Source organism: Lontra canadensis, unplaced genomic scaffold (genome assembly GCF_010015895.1).
Source record: "Lontra canadensis isolate GAN:19392208 unplaced genomic scaffold, GSC_riverotter_1.0 scaffold6, whole genome shotgun sequence".
NCBI classification, from domain to species: domain Eukaryota; kingdom Metazoa; phylum Chordata; class Mammalia; order Carnivora; family Mustelidae; genus Lontra; species Lontra canadensis.
The window spans coordinates 25,619,177-25,641,256 of record NW_022631000.1 but is presented as its reverse complement, the minus strand read 5'-3'; the positions used below and the strand labels follow the sequence as shown (position 1 = coordinate 25,641,256).

General features: G+C 38.5%; 1 protein-coding gene across 1 annotated transcript; it reads left to right on the top strand.

Annotated features, from left to right (window-relative positions):
• The first annotated feature begins 1,448 nt into the window (after positions 1 to 1,448).
• Positions 1,449 to 11,135, top strand: LOC116864817 (phospholipid scramblase 4-like). The gene is made up of 3 exons (XM_032852659.1): positions 1,449 to 1,579; positions 8,697 to 8,923; positions 10,560 to 11,135. Exons 2-3 carry the CDS (start codon positions 8,699 to 8,701, stop codon positions 10,716 to 10,718), a joined length of 384 nt encoding a protein of 127 aa, XP_032708550.1. The 5' UTR covers positions 1,449 to 1,579; positions 8,697 to 8,698; the 3' UTR covers positions 10,719 to 11,135.
• Positions 11,136 to 22,080: the final 10,945 nt, after the last annotated feature.

The following is a 22,080-nucleotide window of genomic DNA, read 5'->3' as shown; positions in this document are numbered from 1 at the left end:
ATATTTGAATTCTTTCTACTTTTTGACCATTATGAGTAATGCTGCTACATACATTGACTTTTTTTTTTTAATTTATTTATTTATTTGACAGACAGAGAGAGATCACAAGTAGGCAGAGAGGCAGGCAGGGAGAGGGGGTGGGAAGCAGGCTCTCTGCTGAGCAGAGAGCCCGACGTGGGACTCAATCCCAGGACCCTGAGATCATGACCTGAGCTGAAGGTAGAGGCTTAACCCACTGAGCCACCCAGGCACCCATACATTGACTTTTGATGGCAGACTATATCTTAAGTTTTAGAAAAAATTCTAACCTGTTGTTTCTTAAAGTGTAGCTTAATATACTAGGTCCATCAAAATAATGTGAATTTCTTTTGCTAATATAAAAATGCAGGACCTGGCCATCTATTGAATCAGAATCTCCAAGACAGATCCTGAAAAAGAAAAATATCCTATCTGGTTGGTTCTTATCAACAGCTAAGTTTGAGAAACACTTTTAATAATGTGTTTTCCAAACTGCAGATCCATCTGGCTATAAAATTAGGCTATAAAATTAAGCTAGTGATTCGCAATAAGTTCTTGAAACAAAAATGATAAGAATATTCAAAATAAGAAGATACAAATATAATCAAAGCTTCAGCCAGTTTACGTCAGGTCTCAGCTGAACTCTTCTGCTAACATAGAGTTGGTTTTATTTCATTTTAGCTAAAATCAATCTGTAATGAAATCTGAAAAATAAATTATTGGCCTTATCTCATGTATTTAGTTTTCAACCACAGTACTTTTTTAAAAAACTCTCTTTTTTCTGGGATCAGGAAGAGAGGATCTTTCTTGCTGTAGGCTTGGCTTTTCTTTACTTTTTGTTCTGGCCTTTCCTAGAAGTTCAGAGAAAGGCAACTGGGGTTCTCTCTCTCAAATGATTTCAGTAAAGGCTTTCCAATGCTAGGAATAACTTAGGAATTTATCAGAGCCCAGTTACTTATGTAAATTAATTAATTAATTATTTTAAATCCAAGAAAGTAAAACAAAACACGCCAAATCTGGTGGTAAAAGTATCCAGATTTTACTTTTTTAACACTATAGCTACATCTCAGTAGTATGGATACTCTCATATCTAAATGCTGTTAATTCTCCACATTGTTAGCAACCCATGTAAAATGCTTGTGAAATCCCTGCTTCTCCAGTGGATGGCGGGGGACCAGTCTTCCTTTCACAGAAAAGGGGGTGAAGTGCTCCTTGTTACTGCTAGTCAGGAGTTCAAGCTCCTTACTAAGCCTGCTCTGATCCATCCTGGCTGATTCTAAGCACGCTTCTTTTGAGACATTTGACATTTGATAAAAGAAGAAAATCTGAAGTCATACATCAGTGGTTCCCTCATACTAATTCATAATTTGAGTGCTTCTCTTTTTAAATTTTGTGATTCTTTAAAGAAATCTGATTTTCTTGACTGTGGTCTTATTTACATTGACCAAGCTGAAATTAAACTGACCCCTGGTTGAAAGAGAACAATGTGGAAACAGATGAGGATATAAAGAAGTGACTGGGCTAGCAACAATATAGCAGTCTTCAAGTCACCATTTTGAAGGTGAGATGTAAATTCAAATTCCAGTGTTACCACTTGCTATTTATATAAACTTAACAATAGTATAAAGAATATAAAAACAGAAATTTGCACACCTGAAACTAACATAATATTGTATGTTAATTATATTTCAATAAAAATATTTTTTTAAAGATTTTATTTATTTATTTGACAGACAGAGATCACTAGTAGGCAGAGAGGCAGGCAGAATGGCGGGGGGGTGGGGAAGCAGGCTTCCTGCTGAGGCAGAGTCCCAATCCCAGGAGCCTGGGATCATGACCTGAGCCGAAGGCAGAGGCTTTAACCCACTGAGCCACCCTGGCGCCCCCTTCAGTAAAAATATTTTTAATGTGAAAAAAAATAGAAATTTACATAGTGCTAAACTTATTTCAGTCCCTGGGCTAACTCTGCAGCAACCTTATGAGATTGGCATAGAGAGGCTATCAAATTATACTTCATCTCTTCAACCTTAGTTTTTGCATTTTTAAGGTGAGCATAACTATTTCATAAGGTTTAAGAGGATTAAATGAGTTAATAATCTCTACTACAATTTTGGTACATGGCATGTCCTTCCCTCAGAAAATGAAACCTCTTACTATTTTCAAGAAGCTGTCATGTGACCCATGTAATTTCCATGTAAAAATTTGTGCTAAGTTTCAATACAATGTAATTTCAATCATGTGTAATTTTTGCATTTGATTTTGGACACAGAGTCCCCAGTAGATATTGCCCTTTCATTTGCATACTACCCAGGAAGCTTGCTTATGAGATACTACAGTCCACATCAGCTCGGTACCTTCCCCTCGTACCAGCCAACTGGTGGCCCTCATAATATATAGTACTGGCCTGGCAGATGTCCATTGTTCAATCAGTCTGCTCCAACAGCATGGATGCCAGAGTCAATTCCTGTGCCAAACAGCCCTCATGGTCTGGAATACTTATTGGCTCAGGTACTCTATGCAACTCCAAATTATTTTCTTATGAAATATGACCTTGGGGACCCAATAAAAAGAGACACAGGCTGGATACAGCAGGTAAAGGTGGTAGGTCAGTGATAACAGAGGTCCACTTGTGAGACTATAGGAGCAGTGATACTGATTTCAGATATGTGAAGGGGGAGCAAAAGTATAAGAATATTTTCAGTAGGAAGAGTATGACTTTCATAAAGGATTCAGACTGAGTTGTAAGATATTCAAGATGTACTCCTGAAGGAAATTAGAAAAATAGGGTTAGAAAAAAAAGCTATCATAGATGCCAACTAGAGTGTCATTTACTTGGAAGTAAGAGTAAACATCAAGAAAGAGAACATAGGGTGCCTGGGTGGCTCAGTTAGTTAGGCTTTGGTCATGATCTCAGGGTCATGAAATGAAGCCTTGCATGGGGCTCTGCACTCAGCGTGGAGTTTACTTGCCTCTCTCCTTCTGCTGCTCCCCCTCCTGCTCTCTCCCTCCCTCATGAATAAATAAAATCGTTTTTAAAAAGACAACATGAAGGAACGGAACACTTAGTGACAAACTCATCAGGTGACTTGGCCCCTTGCTTTCCCCTGCCATAATTTTACCAGCTACTCTAGCCTACATAAAAACCTATTACCAAGTAAACATAAGGTGCCTACCAAGCACACATAGCTTCAAGCCAAGTCTGTGAGGCCTCTTCCCACAAAGTGGTGGTCCCCTAAATCCCTTCTGTATAAAAATTATGCAATTACTCTGAAACCTAGGTCATACAGTTGAGGGATAGGCAGATTTGGTTGTAAATTCAAATGGTATAAACTCAAAAAATTTACCTAGTGAAACTGAGATATATCTAGCATTCTTCTGTAAGCCTGACCTTCTTTGTCTTGGAAACAGGAGGTATTTAAGTTCATTATAAGCAAGGGACTCTGATTCAATACTTCACTCCCCACATAATCAATAAAATATTCCTTGAAGTTGACAAGTTCCTTTTGCAATTCAGTATATTAATCTTGTGCATTGAAAACTATCGATACACCACTGTCAAAATGATGTGTGAAATGCAGTACAATTGGATGAAGAAACTGGAATTTGTAGGAGCCAAAAATTTTACTAAACTGTCCCTTTGTAAAATAACTATAAAATACACATGAAGTCATTGAAGTGCTAGAGTAAACCCCTTCGTTATTTTAGAAGCTTACAGGATGCTTATAGTTAATAAATTTTAGGAAATCTTTTTATACTTGCACAATAATAATAATTTCTCCTTCTAAGTCTGGAGTCTCCTAGACCATTTCCCCATCTTTTTAAAATTGTACAGCTTTAAAGTTGTTTATTAAAATAAAAAACAAAATTGCTCAACTTCTTCCATTATCCTGATAGAGGTTAAATGATAGATATGATGGATTCACTGTTCCCTTTCCAAATTGGATGACTTAAGAAACAAAATTTGAAACAGATAAAAAATAAAACCAGGTTTAGAGCTAGACAATGTAGTTTTTAATTCTGTGTTTATTCCCTACTAGTTCTATAACCTTGAACAAATTTCTTAAATATTTGATGTTTCAATTTCTTCATCTACAAAATAGTATTAAATACTATCTCTTACCCTACTGGGCAGTTCTGAGAATTATCAATGTCTGATACAATTCCTGGCACCCAGGAAACACTGCATGGATGGGATACTGTAATGAGGCTACTTAGTTGAAATGCCTGCTTAGGTGTGAGTGGAAGGTATATACCCAGTCACTTTCCTCTAGCTTCTCCAGACTTTTGAGATCCCATTTGAAGGATATCACGACTCCTCAGAGGAATTCTGTCCAACACAGCAGGATTACGTGGTTTCTGAACTTTGACTTTGCCAGCAACTCCACTAGCTCCTTAAAGAATTGCTCCTTAATGGCCACTGTGTCTTATTAGGTAAACTTCTCCCATTTTTTTTTTAAGATTTTATTTATTTATTTGACAGAGATCACAAGTAGGCAGAGAGGCAGCAAGGAGAGAGACGGGGGAAGCAGGCTCCCCTCTGAGCAGAGAGCCCGATTTGGGGCTCTATCCCAGGACCCCACGATCATGACCTGGTGAAGGCAGAGGCTTTAACCCACTGAGCTATCCAGTCGCCCCAAACTTCTCCCATGTTTAAGGGCTTCATTTCTTTAGACTATTTTGCCTAGTGGTGGGCACTTTATGAAACTGAGTTTTTTTTGTCTTTTAGTCCTAGAGTTTAAAATCCTGGAATTTTTTAAATAGGACTGTAAACCATTTTGGGGGGCACTTTTGAAAAGTTATAAGAGATGTGTAGACCCCCTCACCCGGCTATGTTTTCATACAAGAAAAAGTCTTGAATTAAGTATGGACTGAGTTCTCCACTCTCTCATTGTGGGAATTCACAGTGCCCGGACAGACAAAATCTGACTTTTATCTGCCTCCCTGGATGGGACTAATAGAAAAGCAAAGGAGGATGCCCCGAACTTTGCGCCTTCTTGGAAGTTTCTTGGCTGAAAGCAGCCAGATTCTTACTGTTGCTCAAGGTTCTCATCTAGGGAGTAAATGTTGAAATTTTGAAGAAAAACAGGCACCTTTGGTGATCACGAACTTCACAAACTCCTTGCCTCCTCGCCCTTATCATTTGCTGCCCCATATATTATTATCCTGACCATTAAAGTTAGTTACACTTTCCTCCTGGCTTTGCACTTATACCTGGTGCATTGATAAGACCCCAATAAAAGTGTAGACAAAGCTTGGCTTGAGGCCTTTTGCAACTAGAGCGTCAGGCCCCAGGCCTCTCCTTTCTCCTACTAAGGTGTCTGGAGTAATCTGTTCATTCACCATCTCAGGGTTTGCTGGCCAAACCTGACATTTTATAATTAAGCACATGATTAAACATTCATGTCCAGTTAAGTCACTTTCAATTTTATTCATTTCAAAATCTATTCATTAACTTATTCAACAAATATTTAAGGAAATATGACATTTCAGCCAATGTTCCAAGCTCAGAAGTTAGGAATGACAGGAAATTGTGTAAGATAGGATCAGTCCGTCCTGGAGGAGTTTTTTTTCTCCGCTAGAAAGATTCAAGCATCTTGGGAGTAATCCCAAAGTAAAACTAAGATAAAAATTGTATCTAATGGTATTTCCAATTTCTGTTTTCAAGGGATCATATCCCAGAATGTGTCCTGTCCTTTGCCCTAATCCTATTTATGAGCTTCCTGCCCTCTTGGACCCTCCCCTAATTAAAAGTGAACACCTAGGGAAGAACGTGGTGTTTAGTAAACCAAGTGAATGGAATCAGTATGTTAATCTGTCAGAGGTACCTGTGAAATAACATAAAATTGGACACTTCTGTGTGAGGTTCACCCTGGCTGACTCCCTCTCCCTAAGACACTGAGACATTGCCTTCTCTGTGGCTGGTCCATGTTAAACCATCCTGAGCTTCCTGAGCAACACCAGTCTGTAGGTCATTGAGGCCAGTGAGTAGGGACTGAGCTAGAAACAATCTATGTCAACACAGCTTCTACATGCTGTTACTATAGCTGAAGGTGATTTTCTGATAGTTTATCAAAAACATTATTAAATTTTTTAGTCTTCTAGAGTATAACTGGAGGAAAGGGTTTTTCCTAACTAGACAGTTCTCCTTATATATGATCAGGTAGAGATAGGTTAATTTCACTTGATAAAATGTATTTGTAATTAATTAATTTACATTAAAGATATTTTAAAAATCATTGATACATGGCAATAAGTTCTATCAATTTCTTTTCTAGTGCTAACTTGTTTTAATTCTGTTATTTCTATCTTCCCTAATTACTTCTTTCTATCCCACTAGTTGGACAACATACACATTCTTCAGCATTTGAACCCCTGGAAAATATGTGTACTTCAGTGGTGATCAGCAATTTTAGAATCAATATTATTTGATACCCAGTTCTTTATTCATACTGATCATTTTTTAATGGTTCGAAGAGGAAAAACTGTCCTAGAAACTTAAAGAGGGAATTTTTTGTACAATTTTATTAATTTATAAATCATAGAATTTTGGATCTTAGATTGAAAAAGATCTTCTGTATTATCTGGTCAACGCCATTACACTTATTCCCTCTTTCCACCCCCCTTATTCATTTTATAGATGAGGGGAAAAAAAGAGCAGAGAAAATAAAGGACTTAGTGAGGGACCAGCAGAATCTAGATTTGCTAGAAGGATAAAGAAATGAGCATGGTAAACATGAAGCTTGTCCTCTGTTTATAGGAAATTATTCCTGACCCGTAAAGCAACAATTTTACACATTCCTTTGGCTGTATGTAAGGCCTCCAGCTCTTCTTGGTTCCTTTTTCTGTTTGCAGTTTGTAATGACCATCTTACCGTATTTCATGAGCTGACTCACTTGTGATGCAATCTGTAATTTCATTAAAGTATTTTTATAACTAAAGTTTTCTGAATACAGGTATTATATAAGACATGATCATCTTATAAAAGATGTTTTCAATCTTTTCTGTTACATGAATAAACATTTTAAAATCATCTTGCTCTGAGCTTAAAATAAATGTTTTAAATCCCAATGCTTATAAGGATTGCTTGTGATCACCAAGACAGCATGGTACTGGCATAAAAACAGACACATAGACCAGTGGAACAGAGTAGAGAGCCCAGATATGGACCCTCAACTCTATGGTCAGTTAATCTTCAACAAAACAGGAAAAAAAATACAGTGGAAAAAAGACAGTCTCTTCAATAAATGGTGCTGGGAAAACTGGGTAGCTATATGTAGAAGAATGAAACTCGACCATTCTCTTACAGTGTACACAAAGATAAACTCAAAATGGATAAAAGACCTCAAAGTGACACAGGAATCCATCAGAATCCTAGAGGAGAACATAGGCAGTAATCTCTTCGATATCAGCCACAGCAACTTCTTTCAAGATATGTCTCCAAAGGCAAAGGAAACAAAAGCCAAAATAAACTTTTGGGACTTCATCAAAATCAAAAGCTTCTGCACAGCAAAATAAACAGTCAAGAAAACAAAGAGGCAACCCACGGAATGGGAGAAGATATTTGCAAATGACTGTACAGACAAAAGATTGATATCCAGGATCTATAAAGAACTCCTCAAACTCAACACACACAAAACAGATAATCATATCAAAAAATGGGCAGAAGATATGAACAGACACTTCTCCAATGAAGACATACAAGTGGCTATCAGACACATGAAAAAAAAATGTTCATCATCACTAGCCATCAGGGAGATTCAAATTAAAACCACATTGAGATATCACCTTATACCAGTTAGAATGGCCAAAATTAATAAGACAGGAAACAACATGTGTTGGAGGAGATGTGGAGAAAGGGGAACCCTCTTACACTGTTGGTGGGAATGCAAGTTGGTGCAGCCTCTTTGGAGAACAGTGTGGAGATTCCTCAAGAAATTAAAAATAGAATTTCCCTATGACCCTGTAATTGCACTACTGGGTATTTACCCCTAAATATACAGATGTAGTGAAAAGAAGGGCCATCTGTACCCCAATGTTTATAGCAGCAATGGCCACGGTTGCCAAACTGTGGAAAGAACCAAGATGCCCTCCAACGGACGAATGGATAAGGAAGATGTGGTCCATATACACTATGGAGTATTATGCCTCCATCAGAAAGGATGAATACCCAACTTTTGTAGCAACATGGACAGGACTGGAAGAGATTATGCTGAGTGAAATAAGTCAAGCAGAGAGAGTCAATTATCATATGGTTTCACTTATTTGTGGAGCATAACAAATAGCATGGAGGACATGGGGAGTTAGAAGGGAGCTGCGGGAAATTGGAAGGGGAGGTGAACAATGAGAGACTATGGACTCTGAAAAACAATCTGAAGGGTTTGAAGAGGTGGGGGGTGGGAGGTTGGGGGAACCAGGTGGTGGGTATTAGGGCACGGATTGCATGGAGCACTGCGTGTGTACAAAAACAATGAATACTGTTATGCTGAAAATAAATTTTAAAAATGATTAATAAAAAGGATTATAAAATATTTTGATGTTCCAAGCAATTGCATATGCTTCAGTGAAATTTTGAAAAAGCTTTTTTTCTTTACACATGAAGAAATGCTATATGAATACTCGAGGCCCATCTTAACTGCTTCTAATTTAAAGTGTCTTTCTCATTTTTTTTTTTTTTTTAGTGATGACACCTTTTGAAACCAATAATAGATATGATATTAGAAACAATCTGGACCCAGTGGTTTACACCGTAACTGAAGACACAGACAACTTTACCAGAAATGCTTATCGGACTCTAAGGCCCTTTGTCCTCCGGGTCACCGACTGTATGGGCCGAGAAATCATGACAATGCAGAGACCTTTCAGATGCACCTGCTGTTGCCTCTGTTGTCCCTCTGCCAGGCAAGAGGTCAGAGAATGCAGGTCTTATCCCTGGTTTCTTCCTGATCCAAGTCTTCACAGCATCCTTGTGCTCCTTCCAGAATGACACAGGAGGGGATTTTCACTGGCTCTGATGATCAGAATGAAAGAAGAGTGTGGGGCGGGGGGAAGCCTAATTGTCTTACCCAAGGAAAAGCGCAGAGGGCTTTTTCTTGTGGATTCTTGCCTTCTAGTGCTAGTTGGGGGGTCAAGCACAAATTAGGGTTATTTATTCAGTGACCATAATTCTGTCAGTTGTGTCTAGTGAATTGGAAATGTATTTATGACCTAAAACAGAAGTCACACACATTTGTTTAAATGTAGCTATGTATCTGCAGATAAGATGTCGCTAGACATCATCGAATACTTTTAGAATTGGAAGAGAGCTTAGATGACTTTACACCCAAGCCAGTCCACACTTGCCACAGATAAAGAAGGGGTGGCTCAGAAAGATGGAGTGCCTGGTGAGGTTACAGTCCCCTGAAGGCCGGACCTACAGAGCAGGCATTCTGAGTTACAGTTGGGTTCCTTGTCTACAACCCACGTGGCTCTAGGAAGGCTGTTTGCTGCAGGGAAAGAAGCAGCTTTAGTGAGAGGTCCACCAGAATTTTGAATTCCAGATATGTCACCTACTTAAATTGTACAATTTACTTAACTTCTTTGGGCCTCAGTGCTCTGGTACATAAATATGCACAATACCCCATAGGATTCCTGGGATATTTTAAAGACATAGTAAGTGCCAGCACATACTAAATGTTAATTTATTTACAACCTTTTCTGTTTTGATTTCTTATAAGATGGAGGTAATAATAGTATCTGTACACAGGATTGCTTTGAGGATAAAATAGTAAATAAATGTTAACTGTTCATTACAGTACCTGGCAGATAGTACAGTGCTCAGAGAACGTTGTTCCCAGGTATCTTACTCCATCATTACTGTTTTTGTATTTATAGTCTGATATTTGAGATGAATCTTCACTTTTAATCCTTAATCCTTTTGGATTCATATTCATGAGTTGGGTTTTCTTCTCAAATTGTATAAATGCAACCTCCCATGATTAAAGTAAGCCATGATGTAGTAAAGCTAATCAAAATTATAAATTTACTCAATTTATAGAACATTTATTTCATGATAGATTTTTTTCTCATTTCTCCAATTTTACTTGTATTCCTGTGTGTGTGTGTGTGTGTGTATTCAGTTCTCTGAGGTTTGATCACCTGTGTTGATTCCTGTGTCCACCACACAATGCAGATACCTGACAATTTCATCACTAAAAAAATCCCTTTCATAACCATGCCCGCAATAGACTTAGAGAAGGAACTGGCTGTTCCGTAGCAAGGGACAAGCAAGTCTCTCCTGTGCCCTGAAGAAAAATGTGACTTCATTCCTCAAGGTTGCTCCCTCCTATGACAACCCCAAGAAATGGCCAAGGGAAAGAGCAGTCAGAGCCTTGCTTTGCTTCCACACACAGCGAGAACTTCAGAAGTATGAGAGGCCTGTGGAGGACTCTCTCTCTCTCAACAATTTCCTTAGTCCTTAAAAGTTTTCAGAGCACATCTAGGTGGTGTGTGCACATATACATCGATGCATAGCTTCCTCCCCTCTCTCACTTCCTCATTTGCAGCTGAAGGTACCGTGTCCTCCCGGTGTCACCATTGACATTGTGGCAGAACACTGGAACCTGTGCAGGGCAGTTTACAGCATCCAGAATGAGAAGAAAGAAAATGTGATGAGAGTACGTGGGCCATGTTCAACCTACGGCTGTGGTTCAGATTCGGTTTGAGGTAACCTAATGGTAAAATAATGTTTTTAGAGCTTTTTTTCCTCCATGGACTGACCAACTTCAGAATGATCCTGTTACAGTGTACTTTTCCATGTAATTGAAATGAGGTTTACAACATCACTTATAAAATAAATAGAGCAAGCATGATGAAATAATTGTAAGCTACTGTGCTAGGTATTAAGGAAATGCAAAGATGTACAGAATAGTCCTCTGTCCCTCAGCAAGTGTAAAACAAGTCAATATATAATTATAGTATGAAGCTCAACAAGAATTCTTGGTGTAAAATAAATGCAATTTATCAGTTTGCACGTACGTATCACATGGTTCTCACTACCACACCATGAGCTAGGTGTCAATATTATTGTTCAGAGAGAAAGCTGAAATTCATCAGGAGTTAATAGTAAGAAGACAGGGTGCTGAGGAACTTCTTCCCTCTGATGTAATTGTAATGAAGGGAGCTGGAAAGAAAGGGAGAGACATGAGAGCTCCTGGAGGAGGGGAAGCAGAACAGGTGGAACTAGCTAACACGAGCACTTGAAGAGCTGATGGGTCTCAAAGGCCCAGCAGAAGCCTGGGGTCCTAACCCTGTTCTCCCAGGTTCTGGAGGAGGCTGGTGGTCAGTGTCCACTTGTGTGTGTGGTGGCAGTAGGGGAAGGTGCTGGGGCTGGGATGACTGTGAAGCATCCACTCTTTTTTCTTTTTTAAAATTTTATTTATTAGGGAGAGAATGAGAAAGAGAGAGCACAAGCAGGGGGGGAGGGAGAAGTAGGCTCCCCGCTGAGCAGGGAGCCCAATGCGGGGCTTGATCCCAGGACCCTGACCCTGGCATCATGACCTGAGCTGAAGGCAGATGCTCAACCGACTGAGCCACCCAGGCACCCCTGGCACATCCACTCTTGAGGTAAAAGCCATCTTCAATGTACTCAACCATGTGTGTGTCTTAGAGGAGTTTAATGTGTAAAATTTTCTGGAGTTTGAAGAACCAAAACATGTGTATGTTAACATAATATTTATAGTTAATTTATAGTTAAGTGTAGTTAACATAACATTTACAAATCACAAAAATGATTTACACTGGAAATCTACAAAAAAGTATAGTTTTAAACAGAAACAAAAAATAAATAGCAAGTTCTATACACATGTTCTATAATTATGTAGCATTATGGTTGCCCATTAAATTTTCTTTCAGTTCTTAGTTCTGCTGCCTCTCAACCAGGAAGCCAGTCATGTGAAATCATATAATTTTGTTACATATGGTTTCTAGGTTTACCTCAAGATTTAATTCTAGGCCAGACAGATAGGCATCTGGGTAAATTTGGAGAAGAATCAGCCTAACCATGGAAGAGCTGGGATACTCTAATCAGTGACCCACAACTGCAGTGACGCTAATGATGATAAGAGCAGCTGTCCTTTTCAGGGCTCCCTGTCTTCAGGCGTGGTTCTGGTCCTATCTGCTTCCCACATATGAACTCATTTAATTCTTATAAACAACCTGTAAGGCAGATGCTATGATAATTTGCCTTTCAGAAAACTGAGGTTAGAGATCTTGTGCAAAGTTAGTCACAAAGCCATTATTTGAAAGTGGTTCCAGAGCCTATGCCCTAAACCACTATGCCCTGTGCCTCTTTCATTTCTGTGATGTTTCATCTCTTTGTGTGTGAACATAGGAGAACAGAAATAGAGTGAAATGGTGGTGGGTTACTTCATGTGCTCTCAAGTTTAGGATCATGGCTGAGAAGCCAAGAAGGCTCCAAGAACATCTTGCCTGAGGGCGTGCTCTCCTGAGAGGCTTGATTTTGCTTCTGTTGGGTCCCAGTGATGTAACAAACAGAAGACCATTTTTTAATGTTATTCTGTCAGTTTGGTGTTTCCCAAGTCATGTGTATATTTTAAATATTGAGTACAAATATTGATTATGAATTCTCAGTGGACAAAATTTTCTCTACCTCTAATACAGGCCAAAAAAGTCAAGCTTGCTTGCTTGCTTGCTTTTTTTTTTTTTTTTGGAGTCTATATTTTTAAATTTTTTTTCTTAGTATGTTTAATTAGCCAACATATAGTACATCATTAGTTTTTGATCTAGTATTCAACAATACATTAGTTGCATATAACACCCAGTGCTCAAGCTTTCTTTTAGTCCTTGTTGTGTAGTCTACCCTTATACTGGGTTGTCTCCCTTTGAGAGTTCCCACCTTATTGAGGATCTATAATATAGGACATTCATTGCTCAGGCCCAAAGCCCCACTACTGCCTTGCCTGATTGGGGAAATCAAATCCCTTTACCAAGGAAGATTGGCACCCCAGAGAAGCCAAAGAAAGTGTCAGCCTCTATGTAACACTCGGGATTTTCAGACTTTTTCCTTTTGCTCCACAGATTTCTCTCTCTTAGGAGCTTGGCTTTGCATGTAAATAGGCTTTAATATATACTTTAGTCAGCACTTTTAGGTTTTCACATTATGCACTTTGCAACATTGCCAAAAATGGAAGGGACAAAATTGTTAAAAGGGTTCACAGATTTTAGGGTCAAAGGCATAAGAATGTTCAAACATCAGTATAACAATTAAAATAATTTTTCTTGTGATTAGTGGTTGGCAATAGCTAAAAAGATACTCCTTTGTTTTCTATTTAAGATGACAGATATGGTGTTTTTGCCATATGGAACTCATATGGAATTCGAGATCCTCTGAAAATGTTTATTTTATGAGGTAAAACATCATTCAATTAATATTATAGCAACTGTTTTATAATCCAAGGGACAGGAAAATTTATCTTGGAAAAAATGCTGAAACCATGTTTTTCATGAAAGTTTCAAGAGCATGTTTGCTCAGTTGTCTTAGGTAATAGTATTTGAATGCTGTTTGTTCTCTTTTGTTAAAAATAAAAAAGATTTAGAATATAAACAATTTTAGAAACTCTTGTTTATGCAAGGATAGGGAGATATGAGGAATGCTGTAGAGAATAATTAAAATGACAAAATACTTATCTAGTTTTTTAAATTAATTGCTGCTTGCTGCCTTTTGCCCTCCTCACCATAAAACTGAGGAAAACAAGCCTTAAAGGGGGGAGGTACTAGCTTATAGCTTTCTTTATTAAAATATGCTCATTTCTTAGCCAAATTTATTACATCACTAATCAATACATTTTAATGAATAGAACCAAAAGATTTCAGAGCTAGAAGGAACACGAAGGACTCTGCTCTATATTCTAATATGAGAAAACTGTAAAGACCTAGTTCATGTATGCAGAGTTATACTAGAAATCCAGAACTATCATTTCAAATCCCCCTTTTTTGTCCAGTATTCTTGCAACCACATCTCAAATTTAAGAGATTTAAAACATTTCAATGTACTATCTTTTCTTTCTTTTTTTTTAATTTTATTTATTTATTTATTTATTTGAGAGAGAGATAGTGAGAGAGAGCATGAGAAGGGAGGTCAGAGGGAGAAGCAGACTTCCCATGGAGCTGGGAGCCTGATGTGGGACTCGATCCCAGGACTCCGGGATCATAACCTGAGCTGAAGGCAGTCGCTTAACCAACTGAGCCACCCAAGTGCCCCTGTACTATCTTTTCTAACAATGACCTTTCAATTGAAAAAAAATTTAAACTGTCTCAAATTTTTCTAATACTCTAAATTATTTTTAAGCACATGCTAACAGAGTTCATCTCAATACTTCAGACTAATACCACCACAATCTTCTAACCATGAAGGAAGAACTAAATTACCATGTTACAAAAATTAAAACATTTAAAATGTCTAAATCATGGATGACATAAAGGTTTATTTTATTTCGAACACTGATACACTTAGATTGTTCTTTTCATAGATGTCATTAACATTTAAGTTTAAGTTCTCTTATTGTATCTGTTCTTAGATTTTTTTTCTGGTTAAAATGTATTCAGCATTTGATATATTCACTTGTCTTGAGGAAATGTAATTGCTGGTAGCACAAGGAATGTCAAATGAGCAGAGATAGAACCCAGTCATTACCTTGATTTAGGGAAAGGCAATATGTCTAATGGGCAGTTGGATACAATTCTTCCCAGATACAGCCTGGCCTGACTGTTGTTCTGGGAGAAGTCATGACTAAAGTGGAATATTTTATTCAGGGGTCTGGCAGATTCACAGCCAACTATGAAAATTCTTCTGGGTACTGTTCCTTAATTTCCTCCTTCCTTGAGTTCATTTTTTAATTTTTCCATCAAATATAACATTTCTACTCTTCTCTGTGTTTTCTGTTATCTGCATATTTCTTTCTGTTCTGTATTTGGTCGTATATTTCTGTCTACATGTAATTTGTGCCACTTGTTGAAGATACGGCCGTGGGACCTGCCTGAACAGGGAAATCAAGGTGAGACTGTGCTCTTTTCTTCACTGATAGCTTTTAATTTTCTAAGAAAAAAAAAATATGTTCATAGTTTTGGCATTTTGAGAGACCACTTTATAATACTGCTGCTCTTCGGCCGTGAGTAAAATCCCTGAGAGATAGACATAGGAGTGAGAAACACATCATTTTTGTACTGACAGAGCTGTTTAGAGGACATGGCTACACTCTGGCAACCATAGCTTTGCAGAAAAGATACAGATTGAGAGTTACTTCCCAGTCTCAGGCAGAGGCAAACAACCCTAGTCCTTTCTTGTGGAGGCCTGACACCGCAGACTGTTCTGTGGAGGGGCTAGGAATGTGTGCTCTCTGCAGAGAGGCTGCCTCTCCGAAAGGAGTCAAAGATAAAGAGGGCTGAACTACTCAGATCCAGTGTCTTCTTCCCAACCCAAGAGGCCAGCAGTTCATCCCTGCTCTCTGGGGCAAGCAAATAAGGGGACAGAAAAAGGTCAAGTGTATTTTCTAAAGCCAGTGTCTCTATCTGGACATTTCAGGAGTGGAGAGGAATTGTGGTAGAAGCTAGTCCCTAATTGAGCTAGTCCCTTAAGTCTCTCCTCTTCTTCCATAATATTATAACCTGTGTTTTCACGGACTCCACATGAAACCTGGAATAAAGAGAATATTTGCTACCCTCCCATGCAGCTAGGTGTGTTCATGTAGCAAAGTTTTGGTCTATTAGAAGTGAACTGTAGGAACTACTTTAAAAGCTAAGTGATACACACTATTTGCCTCTCCTTAATTTTCTCCTCATTCCAAGTAGAGATATCTCAAGAGAGGTGATATAAGCTGATCTGGGAAATGAAAACTATGAACAGTAGAGCAAAAGGTAGGAAAAGTCTGGGTTCTTAAGGACTGTTTAGAGCTAATAGAGCTAGCAGAGAGATATCTTGTGATTTCTAGGCTACCCAATCGCAGACTTTTATGTAAGAAAGAAATAAAAGGTCTTATTCCAGGTCCCTGTTCCTTGCACCTAAACATAACATGAAAAGATGTCTCTTAACACACTTTAAAAAAAAATACATAAATCATGGGCCAAACTATTATTTTTTTAAAATATGTTTGAGTTGATGAACTTAACTGAGCAATTTATTTTAAATAGAATAACCTAATTGATTGAGCTTTTCTCTCTAGGGGTGATTCTTCTCAGAGGATAAGCAGACTAGGTTACTTGCAAATGGCTTCCTATAATGTAGCAGGTTGTTATACTTGACTATAAATAGGAAGGACTATCTTTACACTGGTAGTTCCTAACCTTCCATTTCTCTCCCTGTCTTGACCCTTAAACAAAACAAGTATTTTACTATTTTTCCAAGATATAAGAAAATTTCCTGAGCACTATGATCAAACTTAATAAATTAAAAGGTTGGAATGTTTTTAACTGGCCTGAAAGACATTGATGAAAAGAATGAATAACTTTAAGTTCATTTATCTGAATCTACCAGGATTTTCAGTTTTTCCATATGTTCCCGACAAAATACAATTATCCTGAGTAGAGAACATATTGTCACATCTAAACTAAAAATTTTATAGATTCAGGAAGAAGGCAAGATGTCCCCTCTCATCACTGCTTTTCAGCATTATCATGGAAGGCCTAGCTAACGCAATAAGACAGGAAATAAAAGTAATACAGATTGGGAAAGAAAAAATAAAGCTCTCTTTATTCACAAGTGACAAGATCACCTATGTAGAAAACTTGAAAGAATCAACAACAAAAACAAAAAGTCTTGGAACTAATATGCAATTTATAGCAAAGTTGTAGGATACAAGGCTAATATGCAAAAGTCAATCACTTTTTAATAATCAAGTAGAATTTTAAATTAAAAGCACATTACCATTTATACTAACATCCCCCAACATGAAATAATTAGGTATCAATCTTACCAAATATGTACAAGAGCTATATGGGGAAAACTATAAAACTCTAACAAAAGAAATAAAAAATAATTAAACAAACCTATTCCAAAGTATATGGATAGGAAGACTCAGTATCATCAAGATGTCAGTTTTTCCCAACTTGTCTGTAGAGTCAGTGCAGTCCCAGTCAAAATCCCAGCAAGTTTTCTTTGTAGATACAGACAAGCTGATTCTAAAGTTTATATGGAGAGGCAAAAGACCCAGAATACCCAACAGAATCAAGAGAAGAACTAAGCTGGAAGGCTGACACTACCCAATTCAAGGCTATCGCAAAGCTACAGTAGTCAAGACAGCATGGTATCAGTGAAAGACTAAACAGAGTGATCAGTGGAATGGAACGGAGAGCCTGGAAATAGACAAACATGAATATACCAGGGACTGCTGCAAACTGGAGACAGCAGAGGGCATCAACACACTGAGTCACTGGAGTGAGATTTATATGGACAGACTGCTAGGCAGGGTATGCTAGGTTATGCTGTAGTGACAGCTCCAAAGTCTTAGTGGCTTATAAGAAAAAAAAAAATGTTTTCCTTACTTACCCTATGTGTCCAATGCCAGTTATTAGAACACCTCTACTCATCACAGTCTCTCAAGGACCCATGCTAGTAAGGACCATCTTAAATCCAGTCTTACAAAAGTGTTAGGATATAGGGAAGTGCACAGGGCAACTCACAGATTGGTTCTTAAATTTTTGCCCAGAAGTGGAACATCTTACTTACAGTCACAATTCCTTGGTCAGTGCAAGCTGTATAGACACAACCAACTTCAAATGAGCAGAAAAATGCAATTTTACCAGATTTAAAAATCTCTAAAGAGGGAAAGAAAAGAGTTCGTAAATAGCACTAATAACTACCTCCCAAGTGTTTTGTTTTTTTGTTTTTGTTTTCTTTTTCTTCCAAATAGCCTGCATATAGAGTAGTATGTGGTATGTGAAATTGACCGATACGTACGTGTGGGCAACCAGTTACATTTTTATAACAGAATCTGCAGGTTGATGATGCTTGCTGGCTTCTAGTTTATCATTTCACTTTTATCAACTAACATCTTAGTAGAAATTAGGGTAAATCTGGCAGTTTAGTAAAGGTAGTTAAAGGCCCTAAGAAAAAAGGAAATGGAAGACCTACAGAGGAGTTGCTTGATTGGACATAGGCAGGAATATCAAAGATACACTTTTACCTGCCTCACAGTTTGCCTGCCTGACTGGTTAAAATTAAAAAGTCTGACAAAACCAAGTGTTGATGAGAATGTGGAGCAAATGGAACTCTCATAAGTTATTTCAACCACTTTGGAAAGCCATTTGTAAGAATCTAATAAAACTAGACATATAATCATTCTGTGATTCAGCTCTCTAACTTTAGGTATGAAAAAAGTTAAGTACAAATGTTTACCAAAGGTCAGGTACAACAGTGTTTCTAGTGGCTATATTCATAGCCCCAAATGCAAAGATCCCAAGATGTACATCAATAGGAGAAATAGATAAAGTGTTATATTCACACAATGGAATGCCACACAGTGATAAAAAGGAGAAACCACTGATGTACAGCACAATAGGAATGATGAATAAATCTCAGAAATTATCTGTATTTGGACTCTCCAGAGAAACTATTTATATTTATATTCATATTCATATTCATATATTTATACACGGTTATGGACACTAAGGAGTCCCATAGTCTGCAGTTGGCAAACTAGAGACCCAGAAGAGCTAATGGTATAGTCCAGTCCAATTCCAAGCCTGAATGCAACAGAAGACTAATGTCCCAGCTCAGGGAGACAGAGAGAAAAAAATTCCCCCTTGCCCTACCTTTTTGTTCTGTTCAGGCACCCAGCTCATTGGATGAGGACCAACCACATTGGGAGGGCAATGTTCTTCACTCAGTCTACCAATTCAAATATTAATCTCATCCAGAAACACCCTCACAGACATACTCAGAATATTTAACTGAGTATCTGGCATCCCTTGGGCCAGTCAAGTTGACACATAAATTAACCATCACAAGTTCACTCCTTGTCAAATTGGCACCCATACACATCTCTTTAAACCATACTCAATCTCCAAATGTAAATAACAAGATCATAATGTCATATAACCTCATACAACTACACTATTTACCATTAAAAATCCAACCCATTTTTTACCGCTGGCCTTCAGGGATATCTGAGGAAGGGATAGTGCTGTGGCTGTCTGCTTTCAAAGGGTGAAGGCATATAGTGCAGAACCATCTGTAACCCAAGCCTGAGTCTTTTCTTCCTCTGTCAGCTGTTGGAAGGGAACTCCTTATGAGTCCACAAGTGCATGATGAAAGGGAAGGAAGTGTGGCGGGAGAGGGGACAGTGGACATTTGGGCCACTTTTTCATGTAACTCATGCCTTCAGGGCTTGCTCAGGCCCCACTGCATGTATGCTAATTCCATTTGATGACAGTGTCCTGCAGTGCACATCCAGCTTGATGGCTTGGACGGTCAGATGTCATCTAGTTCATGATGGGTAATTTAGGTTATAGGTGACCAGGTGCCCCTGCTCAGGTGTTTGGTCTCTACTAACGCCCATTGCAAGCCAAGAGATATTTCTCAAAGGAGAATGGTTTTCTGCAATGGATGGCAGGATTTTATTCTGAAATTCTAAGGGTCTGCATTAAAATTCACCTGTAGGGACTGCCAAAGATTCCAAACAGCACCCCTATCTGCCCCTAACTGGTCAGGTTCCACTGGATGTGCTGGATCATAGGACCCAATGGGCAGAGTAGCTTTTACAGCAGCCTGGACCCATTGCAGAGTGTTCTCTTGTGCTGGGCCCTGCTCAAAACCAGCAGCATTTCAGGTCACTTGGTAAATGGGCTGGAATAATAGACCCAAATAAGGGATATGTGGCCTCTAAAATCCAGAGTCCCATTAGACATTGTGTACCTTTTTGTTGTTGTTGTTATAGGAGTGGCCAGATGCAACAAGTTATCTTTCCCTTTTGAGGGGATATCTCAATATGCCCTATGCCACTGAACCACTAGAAATTTCACTGAAGTAAAAGACCCCTGAATTTTTGTTGGATTCATTTCGTATCCTCTGATAAGCAAATGTCTTACCAGTAAGTCTAGAATAGTTTCTACTTCTAGCTCACTACGTCCAACCAGTATGATGTCATCAATGTAATAGACCAGCATGATGTCTTACAGAAAGAAACAGTGATAAAGGTCCCCATGAACTAAAATATGACACAGCGCTAGAAAGCTGATATGCCCCTGAGGTAGTACAATGAAGGTATATCGCTGGACTTACCAAATGAAAGCAAACTGCTTCTGGTGGACCACATGGACAGGGATAGAGAAGAAAACATTTGCCACATCAATAGCTGCATCCCAGGTACACAAAGATAGGCTGATTTGCTCAAGCAGTGAAACTACATCTGGTACAGCAGTGGCAGTTGGAGTCACCACCTGGTAAAGCTTATGATAATGCACTGTCATTCTCCAAGATTCATCTGTCTTCTGCACAGGCCAAATATATAAAATTGAATGAGGATATGGTGAGAATCACCACTCTTGGTGGCACTAATCACTGTGATACCTCCAGGAATGCAGTATTGCTTTTGATTTACTATTTTGCTAGAGAGAGGAGGCCATAGCAGCTTCACTTGGCCTTTTCCACCACAGTAGCCTTCATTCCACAGGTCAGGGAACCTATGTGGAAACTGTACTAGCAGCTGAATATACCTTCCAATTGTGCATTTTGCAGCTGGAGAATAACCACAGGACGGGCTCCAGGACCCACTGGTCCCATTGTGAGACAGATCCCAGTTGCAACTCCATTGATCACCTGAGCTTTTTAAGCCTCTGCTCTGACCTGTGGCCCCAGTGATATTTTGGTTCTCTTGGAATTAGTTCAGAGGCAGTAATCCCAGAAAGGTCTGAATATTTCATTTTCCTCAATGCACAGTTACACTGATAAAAGGCCATAGATCCCTTCAGGGAAGGCTGTGGGAAATAGTAACAATTTTTGGTAATGTCTCAGGGTCCTTCCTCAGGGGGACCTGGTCCCTGTTTCGTTCATGGGATTTTGAGTGTATAAATGGCTTAAATCTAGGAATTGATTGAGGGGCTGTGACCCCTCTATTTTTATGATTCAGATATGACTTTTGTTTTCCTGATCCAGAACTTTTGTGCTACAAATACAAGACATCAGAGAATGAGGGAAGGGAGTGTCACTCCATCTACTGTCTCAAAATGAAATATCAATAGACAAATAAATAAGCAAGCTACTCTGCTGGCCAAATCATAACATGTGGATTGGTCTGATGAAGCCCAAAGGTCTCTGTTTTCACCTGTCTACAAATAGTGTCTTTATACCAATGCGCTGCTTTTCAGAAATAAACAAATGGTCTATTAATAAAAATTAAGTTCTTAATTATTAGAAGCTTGTAATAAACTTACTTATAAGAAATTTCCTCATAATTAAGATCAGGTGCTACAGAAACATCCAATTAGAATTAGCGTCCCAGCTCTGCCACTCGCTACTCTGTGCCTCACTTTCCTCTTACCAGCTCCATGCTTTGGGCAAGTCATATTTAACCTCTCCATGCCTTAGTTTCCCTATCTGTAAAATGAGCAGAATAATAATACTTACGTTTATGAGTTGTTTTAAGGATTGTCTTATTGTGTGTAAAGTGCTATGACCATGCCTGGCACCCAGATAGTAAGCACTGCCAAGGCATTAGCTATTATTTCCTTACTAACTTTTACTTTTTAAAGAAAATTTTCTTGTTAGCTTGATAAGCTGACATTTCTATCACACCTGTATGGTTCAGTTTTTTAGAAGTATTTAATTGCTTTCCTTTTTAAAAAACACTTAAAAATTTTTTTTCTCTTCAATTTTGGATGAACAGCGTTAGAAGACGTGCATTCATTACAACTAACCCTTAAGCTAAGGATTTCTTAGAGCAGGGGTTCTCAAACTGAATCGCAGATCAGAATCCCCTCGAGGCCTTGTTAAATTGCAGATTGCTGGGCCCATCTCCACAGCTTCTCCTTCGGTAAGTTTAGGGTAGAGTCTGAGGTTTTGCATATTTTAGCAGT

Bases quoted from the DNA above. Each gene is read 5' to 3' on its own strand.
- LOC116864817 (XM_032852659.1), top strand. From the start codon at position 8,699: ATGACACCTTTTGAAACCAATAATAGATATGATATTAGAAACAATCTG. The intron at 8,924-10,559 runs GTCAGAGAATGC...CCTCATTTGCAG, and splicing joins GTCCCTCTGCCAGGCAAGAG to CTGAAGGTACCGTGTCCTCC.